This window comes from Alosa pseudoharengus, unplaced genomic scaffold (genome assembly GCF_046254945.1).
Source record: "Alosa pseudoharengus isolate Yale_2024_CS ecotype anadromous, Long Island Sound unplaced genomic scaffold, YU_APseudo_1.1 YU_APseudo_1.1_scf_8, whole genome shotgun sequence".
Lineage (NCBI taxonomy): Eukaryota > Metazoa > Chordata > Actinopteri > Clupeiformes > Clupeidae > Alosa > Alosa pseudoharengus.
Window position 1 is genome coordinate 38,461,030 of NW_027468870.1, and position 13,230 is coordinate 38,474,259.

The window sequence follows — 13,230 nt, forward strand, 5'->3', positions numbered from 1 at the left end:
CAGGTTTTTTCAGATGGAGGAGGGAGATTGGGGTAGCGCTTGAAGTTCCACGTGTGCCACGACTTCCTCTCTGCCGACCTTCCCCGGCCTCTGATTGAAGCGGCAGCAGATGGGGTGTGGCAAATTGGAAACAGGTCCTGAGCTACCCCCGCTCCCTCTCCGCACACTCGTCCCCCCTCGTCGTTCTTCGCTGGCGTTATTAATTTTCAGCTTGGCCTGGGGCCACCCGTGTGGGTGCTCCTATGGTGATGAGGGCACAAACACCCTGGCACTTCTCCAGACGCATGCACCCTCGGCGTCTCCAGCCCCCGGCACAGAGAGGAAGGGGATGCACAGTTCTTGTCAACAAGACCAATCGGAGTTGCACATTGAGTTGATAGCGCAGAGCTCTGAAGTGAATGCAATTTCTCCTTAGCTTCTTTTTTTTTATCAAATATTTACAGCAAGTCTGAGGATTAGGACAGTTTTGTTTTTTTTCTCATTCAGAGCAGACCAAATTTCGGTGTTTCTTACATAAGTAAGAAACAGTCTTTTTTTTTTTTTATAATTGCAGTGTCGCAAATTATCTTTGTGAAACAAAATGCTGATTATGATATACCCCAGATTCTGCAAGAAGTTTGAATCCAGTCTTTTTTTTTTTTTTTTATTAGAAACCAAGTCAAGGCCAAGGAGTCTCTATTATGAAAGCAAAGTTCATTTGAATGATTGTAAGATACTGGCTAATGTTGCCATGCTTACCAGTGTCATAGCAACATAGCTGAAGGTGGCCTAGCTTTGGTGCTACTCCTGCAGTTCAGTGGATTGTGAGCCTTCATAATGGATACCATGTCTGAATTGACATTCACAATATGGTCATTAATTTGTACAAGTTTAATTCATGTTAACAATGTCTTTGTTTGTTGCTGACTTTGTTTGTTTCTATGTGAAGCGCTTTGAGCAGCCACAGCAACAGGAAATTGCGCTATATGAATCCATTTACCTTACCTCACCTTACATAGTCTACAAGCAGCAATCAGCCCATGAAGTCCCATCTGTATATATTGTGCAGATATCTTGCGCTTGAAATGTAGCCTACGTTGTTTATATAAAGTCGCGTCTTCGTAAGCTTTGGCAATAATGGGGTCTTTTGCTTTGATGAGGCTACATTTTCACATTTCTATCTTTGGTCCCGAGGAGAGAAAAGATAATGTCCTTGTTTCCAGGACAGAAAGCTCAAGTCAGCTATCTGTGGGTTAATGCTGATTGGCTGATTCGCTGTGCCACCATAAGTCTGGGTGACGTTAAATCATAATTACCAAGGGAACAGGCTGCATTTGTCTACTTGTCTTGTCCATATTTCACGTAAGATAAAAGTAATGAATATCAAACCAATTTAATTTTCAGGAATTCATATTGTGTTCCTGAGTTTGAAAAGATCATTAGTTACATGTTTGTTAACGCCAAAAGAAAATCAAGAAAAGTTAGACTCAGGAGTAAGAGAAAAGAAAAGCGCAACACTTCTTGCTCCCTGGAATTCCAGTAAGACGTTCCTTCCAACGCTGCTGATGACTTGGTGTCCTGTGTGTCTCCCTGCAGTGGTGTCCAGCGAGAGTGAGGACAGTGACTCAGAGCTCAGCATTTGTAGTGGAGAACTACAAAGGCCTCGCTTCGCTTCAGGCTGCAGGCCTCGGAGAGGATCAGGTGTGCCGCACACATACACACTCACGCACGCACGCACGCACGCACACACGCACACACACACGTACATACACACTCACGCATGCACGCACATACACACACACACACACACATACACACTCACACACGCACGTATGCACACACACACACACATACACACTCAGGCACACACACATACACACACACACACACACATACACATACATACACACTCACACTCTCACACACACACACACTCTCACACACACACACACACACACAGTGTCCCTCAAAGCCCAGACAGCCAGCGAGGTTGTTGTGTCACCTCCAGGCCATTCCTCACTGTCTGTGATCCATTAAGCAGGTGACAGGGCAGCCCTCCTGGGGCATTCAGCAGACCTCCTTTTTAAGATGTTTAAATAAAGTTACTCTGATAAAAGTTTCACTCTTTCCACTTCACCACTTGTATCCTGCATTGTTACATTTAGAAATGTAGCCATAATGGGTCAACATTTTCCATTCCGTCTTAGTTAAAGGAAAGTTACAATTTCTTCCTCCGAGAAAGTGAGTTGAAGGACTCATGTCCTCAGGACGTATGTCTGGAAAAGAATGGAATTATGAATTACTGTTTTCTAAACCTAGAAAAATAGGAACATTTGAGTGAAAGTCTTGATGTATACATGCATAAAAAGTCAACAATATGCAAAAAATATGGTCAACATCCCAATAAAACACAGAAGTAGTGGTCACAAGCAAAAGATAATAAGTTTTCTTTTTAGAATGTCTGTTTGGGAAAAGCGCAACTGCCCTGTTCTCATGTCCTGTGACTCCATCACAGAGTCCAGCGGCAGCTCCAGCCTGGTCCGGGTGCACGCTCCCATCAGCCTCAGCAGCACTGTCCTGTCCGAAAGCCACTCCAGCCTGGCCAGCGAGCGCAGCAGCCTGCCCCCGGCCACCGAGGACGAGGACACCGACCACAGCCGCCTCTCTCACAGTAAGTCAGGCCTCAGTCCGTCACTCTGTTGACTGTCAGTCAAAGCCTTTGCACAGTCATTTTCTTGCAAAATTGTCGGATGATTGACACAACGTGAGGTTTTATTTATTTGTCAATCACGTTTGCACACCGACTCTGAAACTTGCGTCTGTCAAAAAAGTTTTTGGAACAGGTTTAATTGTCTGTGGTTTCCTACTGCAGCACTGTGTATTTCAGGGACTAAAAAACGCATGCAAAACTTCAGATTTTACTGTGCAAAGCCTTCTTATTTCTCTGAGGTGGTGTATGGTAACTGAGCAAGACATGTTTTAGGACCATTGTCAGCCTATTAAAACTTATTTATTTGACATTTTTATTGTACATTTTTACAACTATTGTTATTGTTGATGATTGAAGTACACTGCATTGTGTATTATTTTGTGCATGGTTTGTCCGTGCAATTTTAATTATCTTGTCAGTCATCTACTTAGTAGCCTGAACCATCTTAATGAGCCTGCATTTGCCCAACGATGGCTTGTGAGAGGTTAACACTTTCTATAGAAGTCTCAGGAAGATAACATGTCTTCACAGGCGGTCTTGTGACGGGGGTTGTTTGGAGTGAGACCTCCCATGCCCCTTGACTTAAGTAGGACAGTCTGAGCGAGTCCTTATTAAGTTGATAGAACCTTTGGAGTGTGTTATTGTTCTCCCCTATTGGTCGATTTCTCTCTCTCTCTCTCGCTCTAAAGTAATCCACTTATAGCGGCGCACTATCTAACCTTATCTTTCATGCACCCTTTTCCCCATATGCAATTTTTTATTCAAAGAGCAATTATGTCACTACAAGGAGGCATGCAGCGATTACAGTAGCTTTTTTTTCTTCTTCTTCACGTAATGATTTCATTAGCATTCTGGGCACAGGGTCGTTTGGCTACAAAAGTCAAAGGTAGTCTGGTTTAAAAAAAAGTCAGAACTGAAATTCGTCACCTTGGAAAAGTGCCATGGGTTGCCTTGACAGAACACTTGCAAGTGAATAGGACTCGAGAATACACTCAGAATGAGTATGACATGGAAAATTCCCCAAAGCTGCGAGAAACTGGTTCTTTTCTGTCGTGTGCTTGGAGCAGGCTTCTGTGGTAGTGTGGCGTTAATCTCCATGTAATGGCTTTTGTGCCACGCTGACACAAGTTCACCCTGATATTTATTTGTTTCTATTTTGTGTTTTCCTTTCTGTGACCGCTAAGGGAGTGTGGCTGTTAAAGATTCAATCTAATGTTTTTTCATCTACTGTACATTGGATTTATCACCATAACTTTGCCAGCTAAATCATAGGTTGACGGAAGAATTATGGACATTGGTGGACATTCCCCTCCAGTATTTTTGCTGGAAACACACTTTATTACACAAATAAAGTCTTTAAAAGACTTAAAAATATTTTACAGATGATTCATGTTCCATGGATTTTGTATTGCACCATGTTTGTTCACTGTACGTGTAATATTGAAAGGCACATGATCCCTGTTTATGTATTTAATAATATATAGTCAAGATATTGGTGGTCTGCTGTCTCAGACCATTTGGAAGGCTTTGACCTGACCATGGGCTGACCGTGACATTTATCTGTAGTTGTTTCTCTACCGGATTTCTCTCTCCACAAGCTTTTATTCAAACATTAAACCAATAAAAAAAAGGAAGAAGCAGAGGCTCATTTCTATCCATTTCTGTGATAGCCAGAAGAACATTGTCGCCACTGACTGCATTCCGCCAGTCTACTGTATCAAGCTTTTCTCTACCCATCGCCTTATCTTTCATTGTAGTTATTCAATCTACCTTGACATTTCAATTGGTTTTGCACTGCGAAGGAATGCTTATATAATCATGGCTCATACTAGTCCTTGGCACAATTACAGAACCATTGGTTTTGCTATTCTGCTGTTGACATTGAACGCAGCATTATATTAGAAGTGGGTGTAGGGATGATGTACCGCCACTGCTCAATGATAGGCATTCATTCATCTTCATTGCTTATTGTGAAAGTTGGTGTTGGTATTTGAGATTGGTGGAGTCTCTGGGTTTTTCTGGGTGTTGGAGAAAGTATAGTCATATTTGCCCCTTGTGCAGTGTTGTAACAAGATATTTGGGAAAAGGTAAAAAAGTTTGTTTTTATTTACCAGGTGTACACACCCTGGGTGTTTTACACCCAGGGCTATATGCAGGTCTGGGTGTAGCCGTGTGTAGACAAACAGCACTATTAAAGGATAATATTTGAGGTGAGCAGTGCTTTGACTGGCAGTGTAAAACTCGAGGCGCTTTTATGAGATCCTCATCGGTTTTTAGATAAAGTTCACTGTAAAAGTCTGTAAATGTCTATGAAATTAAGGCTATGTAGTAATTGGATTGTGGGTGTGCTTGTTCTAGTAAATGAACGGGAGCTTTCTTTACAAGACTCTTCTTTTTACCATGCGATCATACCATTAATTACATCTAATTGCTAAACAGCCACTCAGGAAATTACTGACATCAACACAATCAAATTAACGGCTTGGGTTCAGAACGGCAGAAGGACACCTTTTTCTGTGCGTCCACAGCACCGCATGGCAAAACATTAAGCCTTTATCCTGCAACCACAATTTACTCTGCTTTGAACAGCTTGCTCTTTCCTCATAAAGAGATGCTGAAGTTAGTCCAAGCCATGTTTTTGTAATCATCTCGATCAAAGTATTTGTGAAAAATATATATATATTTTCAGGGTGAAGATATTACCTTCTAGCGATAGACTAATGGCTTGAAGGTGTCAATCATATCCAGGCAAATGCAAAACAGCTAGCAACCCTGCTAGAATACAAATGGGCAATGAGAGAGGGAGAGAGATAGAGATAGAGAACAACAACTGTAAATGTTTGATGACTAACCACTGCCATTTTCTAATAATGGCTGTGGCGGAAGGGGGGGCATGCAGGAGCCTGGGATGATGTGTGTGTGTGTGTGTGTGTGTGTGTGGGGTGGGGGTGTGTCATTTGCAGCCATAATTAATAACACTCCAGTCTTCTCTGATTAGCTCCAGACAAGGCTTGCATACAGGATTAGTTGTGCCAGCAGACATCCTGGGGACCATCTTCCATGCCAACAGATAATATGTTACTAAATCTAATGATATATTTGGGAGCAGTTATTAAATAAACAGTGGCGAGATGTTACTGACTGCCTCTAGTGTGGTGGAAATGTTTTCTTTTTTAAATCAATCAAAATTAACATGAGTTGTGAACATCTCCTGTACATCCTGTACACTCCACTCCTGTCCAACAGAGAGCTCTTTGGCTGGCGTCGCAGTTAGTTTTCCCCCAGGATGTCTTTATTGTGGCTGTCGTCGGATGAGAGACGTAACAAATATTATGTAAATGCAGTAATATCATTCTCTGCCGTGCTGTATTATTCAGTGAGATTATCCCCTCTGTAAAGGCATGTATACATCATGCGTCATACGCATCAGGGTCATGTAATCATTAGGCAGCAAGCCGCTAGCGTTGGGAGCGAGTGTGGGGTGCTGGAATGGATTGGTTTGAGCAAATGTGCTTCCGTAATGGCCAGGGTGGATGAAAGGCTAACGAGAAGCGGAGTGCTTAACCCTTGACCCCGTGGCTTTTTAATGTGTTCTTCTCCGTTGATCTGCAGATGGATGCATTCCTTTGACGTGCAGCTTATTATCTCTTTGGGGAAAGCGGCTTTTTTGTAGCATTGCCATTCAAAAAGGTATTGGTATGCAAAATGAAATCATCACAGCATCTCTCTCGCAGGCCTGTGCTTTCTTATCATAGGTGTGGGAATCTAGCCTACTGTATGGTTGTAATGTGTACTGCTTTTTTATCGTAGGTGTGGGCATCTAGCCTGTGATGTGTACTGCTTTTTTATCGGAGGTGTGGGCATCTAGCCTGTGATGTGTACTGGTCTCAACACTGTGTCTGTGAGGTATACTCTCAATATTTTTCTATAGAACTTTATTGATCCCCAGGGGAAATTCAAGGTCTCAGTAGCATACAGACAACACACACACACATTCACTAACAGGTAATTAAAAGTATATAATATAAAAACACAACTAAGCAATTTATACAATTTATATGCTCAACAATAATATTAACATGTCTGCTGGCAAGAATAGAAAACCAAAACAGGCAGAACTATGAGTGAAACTTCAGAGCTTTGATTACAAATACTTTTACCCAACACATTCAGGAAATTTGTGGGGGGGGGGATGCTTCAGGTCTAAACTTGAAGCATTTTTTCATACTGCATCTTTCACTGTCATTTTTTTTAACCCATCAAACAAATTCAGTTGTCTGTCATTGAATGTTCATTAGCATTCTAAGAAGTCGAAAAACCATGAATATTCCTCAAACAGGACGTTTAGGATGTTTAGCTTTGTGGTTTTTGTGATTTACCACTGAATCATGCTTACTCAAATTAACATAATGATCTGTGTTAAGAATAGAGAAATACTTTGTTTCACATCTTCACATCCCAAAAGCCTTTTTTCTATAGATTGGATTGGATGGGTTATAATGTTAAACGTTCAAAAGGTTTGTGACGGGTTTTATTATCATAACTACATTGTTCAGTAACCATATATAAGTGTTTGAATGATTACAGTAGAAAAGGAGAGGCTGGCCACATTTTCAGTGAAGGCCTGAGGATAATGATAAGCTGTTAGACCCTAGCTTTCAGCTGGTGCTTTTAAAAACAGCATAATCTTTGTCCACAAGCTGCATTTTCTGACGGCGCTGTGCCACAAAGCATCAATTACCGCCACAATTTAGTGCTTATTGTGTTTTTAGGCCCTATACTGTCTAATCATTTTGATTATAATATAATTTCCATAAAAAAAGAATCTTGTTAGCCTGTCCTTTTTTGGGCAGCCCCCTTGCAACAGCATTGAATATTTTCATGTATCATAACTGACTGTGTTCTGTGACTCTGCAATTTCATGCTTTTGGTTGCTTGGAGACACAAAATCAAGGCTTACCTCTAGCTTCATGTGCGGCTCGGTTCCTTTAATGAAATGACATTATGAGACATGGAACATTATATGACTCACCGAGCCTACCTGAGGGTATGATTTTCATTTATCCATTGTTTAAGAGTTGAATGGAAAACAAGTAGTCTTGTAATAGACCCTGTTAGTGAAGGACCGTTTGGGCCATTGATTAGTGGAAATATAAATGTTATGATTCAATAATGATTCACAATGGATTGGTGATGTGTTTATTAACGTGCTTTGCTATGGTGCGTCAGGAAACATTTTGGAGAGAGTAAGGTAAATTGGTTCATCATTTGGTCTGCAGAAATTACTAATTAGCCAAAACCTTAAGCCTTGTTGAAGTCGCACCATTGGAGATTATCAAGCAAAGCAGCATAATGCATTTTAGTATATCAGAGAACATGTCATGTGGTAAATGTTGTTTCCTCTTAAAATAGAAGCGTACCACGCAAGGGCACAGGATACAGATAGCAGTGATACCACATTGAGATGCCTTGTCGAGATCGGGTACAAATCTCTACACTCTTGACAAAAACTAATTTCCTGCTCCTGATGATGAGTATAGAATGCTGATTTTCTTAAGAGAGCGCCGTGCTTGTACCTTTTTTTAATTTCTTTTTCATTATTTAATTTTCCCCCCTGCGATGAGTCATTGGATAATTACACCCAGGTCGGCTGGAGGAGCCGTGGCTCTCTGTGTGTGCTGTTTGGGCTGTGGGGCGCTGGTGCTGCTGCTGCTGCTGAGAGGTGATTACCACCGGCCCAACTGCTGAGGCCTCCCCCAGTGCCGGGCCCAGCCCACACACACACACACACACACACACACACACACACACACACACACACACACACACACACACACACACTAGGATGGGACTGTCATAGGGGCAGAGTGATCTTTCTTCTTTTCTGATCCATGCTAGCTCCACGGTAAATGCTACGGTCATTTATACTTTGCTTCAATACACATTAATACATACAGTGGGCATCGCTTTCAAATGGCCACTTCAGTCGCGCATTACAAGGCGTGAAGCTGCGTGAAGCTTTAGTACCACTTTCAGCCACTGTGCGTTGCTCTGCCACTGTACATCGCTCTGCCTGCCGCCCCTTCTGAAAAAGCAGGAGGCTACCATTAAACATAATTGTTGCCGAGAGAAATCCCAGCCTACGAATTCAATAACAAAATAAATCACGCATAATTAAGCATTACCTCGATTTAGGCTACTTGGGTATGGCTTAAGGCTTGACTACACGGTGGTAACGAAAATTGAATGTCTACATTATTGTCAGTGTTGGGGGTAACGCAACTACGCAAATCAAAACAGTGGTGTGATAATTGAGCCAGTAGAGAAATAACTGTTCAGAATTAATCTGTAGCCTTGTGTAGGCTTCTGCAGAAAACAATGTTGGCGATTTAATACCATCTAGCGACATTTTTAACAGGCTACGCTATAGAGGTTTAGACAACTATGACCCACGTTTTGGTTTCGTAAATTAATTTGCCCTACTTCTTGACTGCAATGTAGTCAGCTGACTGCTTGACATGTCATTTTTATTTTTCTGTACAATAAACAAATACATCTGCTTTATGCCGCAGAATTACATTCATATTTGGAACTTACATAGTCCAATGCATCGTTACACTACGTTAGTGTTTCCCAAAACCATAGTAGCAACGAACGTTCGCAACCACTACCGTAAAGTTGTGTAGTTACTACTAACTACAGTAACTACACCTCTCGACCTGTGGTAGAATGCTAGTAGAAGCATAGTTCCGGGGATCTTCATGTCAAAGAGGTCACTGATGCCAGTTATTTGTTTGCAAATTAATAATTATAAATATATTTAGGTTTCTAATTGATATTTACACTTCTAACCACCATACATCCATATTTAAAAATGCCCAAGGCAGAAAATACATAAATTAAAAGTCAATTTGCAGCCATGTGCACGTAAGTAAAAGTCACACACCTGCAGATAATAATAAGGTGGTGCACACTTTTTGACGAGTCAGTTGAGAATATGTAGCCTTTCATTTTCATGGGGGGGGGTCCTTGTTAGTTTACGCAAACCAGGCCAAGAAGGCTGATTCTAATTTTGATAATATGATCTGCACAAAAGATAAACTTAGGTAAACAACGATATTTTTCCACCAATATTTTTGTCAAAATCTTAACCCAGATTCGAACTCTTGGACAGGGGACTGATAACTGCTGCGGAACGGCGACTGTCATCTGCCGGCCTTAATGCGCCACAGAATTATGTGCAGGTGCCCGTTCACGTCCTACTAAACGTCATTAACCACCTTAGTCCAGACTACTGAAGTTTGGAAACTATCATGGTCCAAACTTACAAAGTACTATGTAAGTACGACAGTTTTGGGAAACAGTCGTAACTTACTGTACATGTTGGTAAGTTGAACGATGCATCCTGTTAGTAAAAAGCTAACCTCCGTAGTTGTACGGGAAACGCACCCCAGATCAGCTTGTAGGCCATTAGCAATCTGTTTATTTTATTTTATGAAGCCTATACAGTAGATCACTTGCTACATTCTCACTTTCAATAGACAGATGCAATAGTCATTGGTCAAGTATTGAGTATAAAGTAGGGGTGGGCGATATATATCGTCTGCGATAATATCGTGATTGTTGTTTTAACGATGTGCAATTTGACATTATCGAGTATTTAAATTACTTATGGGGAAAAAATACTCGAAATCACGCATTGAAGACTCATACATTCTCAGGAGGTGTATGCGGGAGAAGCCTGCAGCAGAGCAAGTGTCACGTGATCACTAGTGGGTCACAACATTGTCCCACGCATGCCTAATGTTTATTTTGTGCAGCGAGAGTAGCCTACTTGGGATTTTATGCGGATACTTTTGTCAAGTATCTGTTCAAGTAGCATTGATGAGACAGTCACGTTTTTTCCTAAACGGTATTATATGGAGAGAAAACATTAGCCTTTGAGTATTTTAATAGTCAGTTGTACACAAAGAACTATTCTCAAGTAGGCCTAACTCTTTTGTAAATGGACTGAAGTTCGCTGTAAATATCTACGTTTACCGATTATGCTAACGTTAGCATCTGTATGGGATTTCTCATATACATTAGCCATAAGCTAATGCATTAGTTTCTATTCTGTAACTTGGAATGGTAGCCTCTTGGAAGGCTAGTGCTCATAAACAAAACATAGAAGGAAATAACTGATATGTACTCTGTTGGTCTGCTTAGTTTTACAGTGAATCCTATGTAAAGGTTTGAAAGGAACTTCAGCCTCAGACTTTCTCTTGGGAAACTGTTAGGCCTATTCATCTTCTCTAATGTAGCTGGCTAGACCATGTCATTGCCACACACCCAAGTGGGGGCAGAATTGGAAATGTGTCATAGAGTGACAATGCATTGGTTGATTTGGTTAAAATGTCACAGGTTAGGTTATTGGTTATTATTGTAATGATGCTATTCATAAATAATTAGCGGTAAAGTAACTCAGACTTTAACAAAACATTTTTTTAAAGGATATCGACTAATTATCGTTATCGTCAAAATCACAAAAAATATCGAGATATTATTTTTTGTCCATATCGCCCACCCCTAGTATAAAGCAATTAAGATAGTAGCCTATACAAAAGTACTTCATACTATCATAAAAATGCGTTAAAGCAGTCTTGTAGATGTAAATTTAGCTGGCACACGTGGGTGCTCGATGTTTTCCGTGGGTGCTCGAGCGACGGAGCACCCACGGTAACGGCGCCTATGACAAGCGTATCTCGTGGTTGCATCCATTACAAACAAACATGCAATGTGGGGAGAGCACTAAATGCTTTACTGAATAAGCACGAAGTCAAGCCTTTAAATGAAAAACACTCTTTAATAATCAATAAAATAAACGCTAATGAAGTAAATTTGTGACCATCAAAAATCGTTTATCGCCTGTAACTCCGTGATAACAGGACGTAACAGGAAGGCATTTGGCTGAGCAACGGAGGTTAATATGCTCTATATTTTGTCCAAATAATGTCTGTCTATCATCGTTGCACTCGGAGAAAACCAGAATGTTTAATTTGTCCTGCGTTTCTTCTACGGCTGCAAACGGGATTCACTCGCAGTTAACCAAATATTTCTTTATTAGGGCAGGGCAGACATATTTCTAGCTATTAAATTATTTCTAAACCAGTCTGCTAAAGTCTGTAGTGAAGTCTGTGTAGGGTTTTCCAGGCTCCATTTCTTTTTACGAGACACCCTGCTCACTTGAGACATCTGCCGGTTGTTTGGGTTGTTGCAGCGTCGTTGCAGCGTCACTGGAAAAATACAATTTAAAGTCGCGTGATACCGCGTGATCCCGCGCGGACCGCGAGGGAAGCTGGCCAAGTCGAAGCACTGCCCACTGTAGCATATATTTATTCTGTGCTTCAATGCTTTGGGGGTGGTCCATGATTAGTGTTCTTGCATATATGATGGCTGTAGTTTTGCTGTTATGATGTACTATATGGTGCTGACAGAACAGGGTGTCATTTGCAGGACTTTGAATGTAATTCACTTCTGAGATGAAAGAGCAGCAGAGACAGGCCCTTATGGAATTCCATGTTTATGTGACTAGTCGACATAAGTCGACGTGGATTCGTTCATATGCACAAACATGAATTACATTAGATAGTGAAAATGTTATAAAGCATGCGTGAATAATATATCCATTGCATTTCATTATGTGTGTGTGTGTGTGTGTGTGTGTGTGTGTGTGTTGTGAGAGTAGAGTGTGCTTATTTGTATTGGTGGTGATGATTGAGGTTTGTAAACTGAGCATTTACTGTGGGTGAAGTACTGGAAATATATTAGAATTATGATAAACACACATTAAATATACATTATATGCCCTGCAGTGCCCATGTATGAAAATTGTGTATAAAAATTGTTATTAAATCTCTAGTGTCATTCTGCATCTTCTAAGCATCTGTGCATGTTGGAGTAAAAGCAATGTGTTGTAACACTGAAAACAGTATTTAACAACATTAAAATCATTCTCTTGTGCTAATTACTCATGTTAAGTAGAAGTGTCACCGCAAACGAGTTACTACACAATCTGATATTCAGTTGGAGCTTTTCGTATAAGCCATCTGCATCATATCAGTGCATGCCATCTAGAGAACAACAGCCTGGGACAGACACTGATCATAAACCACCTTAATCTTTCTCTCTCTCTCACACACACACACACACACACACACACTCTCACACACACACACACACACACACACCCCTCTCTCTGTCTGTCTCTCACACACACACACACACACACACACACACACATACACACACACACTCACTCCTTTGCAGCAAGAGCATTAGATTGAAAAACTGGATAGAAAGTGGATAATGGCAGCTTTTGATGTCATTAAAAGACAAGCACTTTCCAGGTCTCTTGATTGTTCCTAGGTTTCTGTCTCCGCACACATTTGCCCTCTGTGCCTTTTGCAAAAGGTCTCGCAGAGGAGCTCCTCTTTCCAAAAATCTCCCTTGGCCTCTCCTCTCCTCTCCTCTGCCTCACCTCTCTTCCCCTCCTGCCTCGT

The 13,230-nt window shown here is 41.1% G+C and overlaps 1 protein-coding gene across 4 annotated transcripts in view; it reads left to right on the forward strand.

Moving 5' to 3' along the window:
* doc2b (double C2-like domains, beta) overlaps window positions 1-13,230 on the forward strand; it is a 160,626-nt gene that overhangs the window by 42,302 nt on the left and 105,094 nt on the right. For all 4 annotated transcript variants that reach the window (XM_076274641.1, XM_076274638.1, XM_076274640.1 and 1 more), the window contains 2 exons: window positions 1,576-1,680; window positions 2,495-2,650. In XM_076274641.1, coding sequence (XP_076130756.1) covers window positions 1,576-1,680; window positions 2,495-2,650 — 261 coding nt within the window. The remainder of the gene's footprint in view (window positions 1-1,575; window positions 1,681-2,494; window positions 2,651-13,230) is intronic.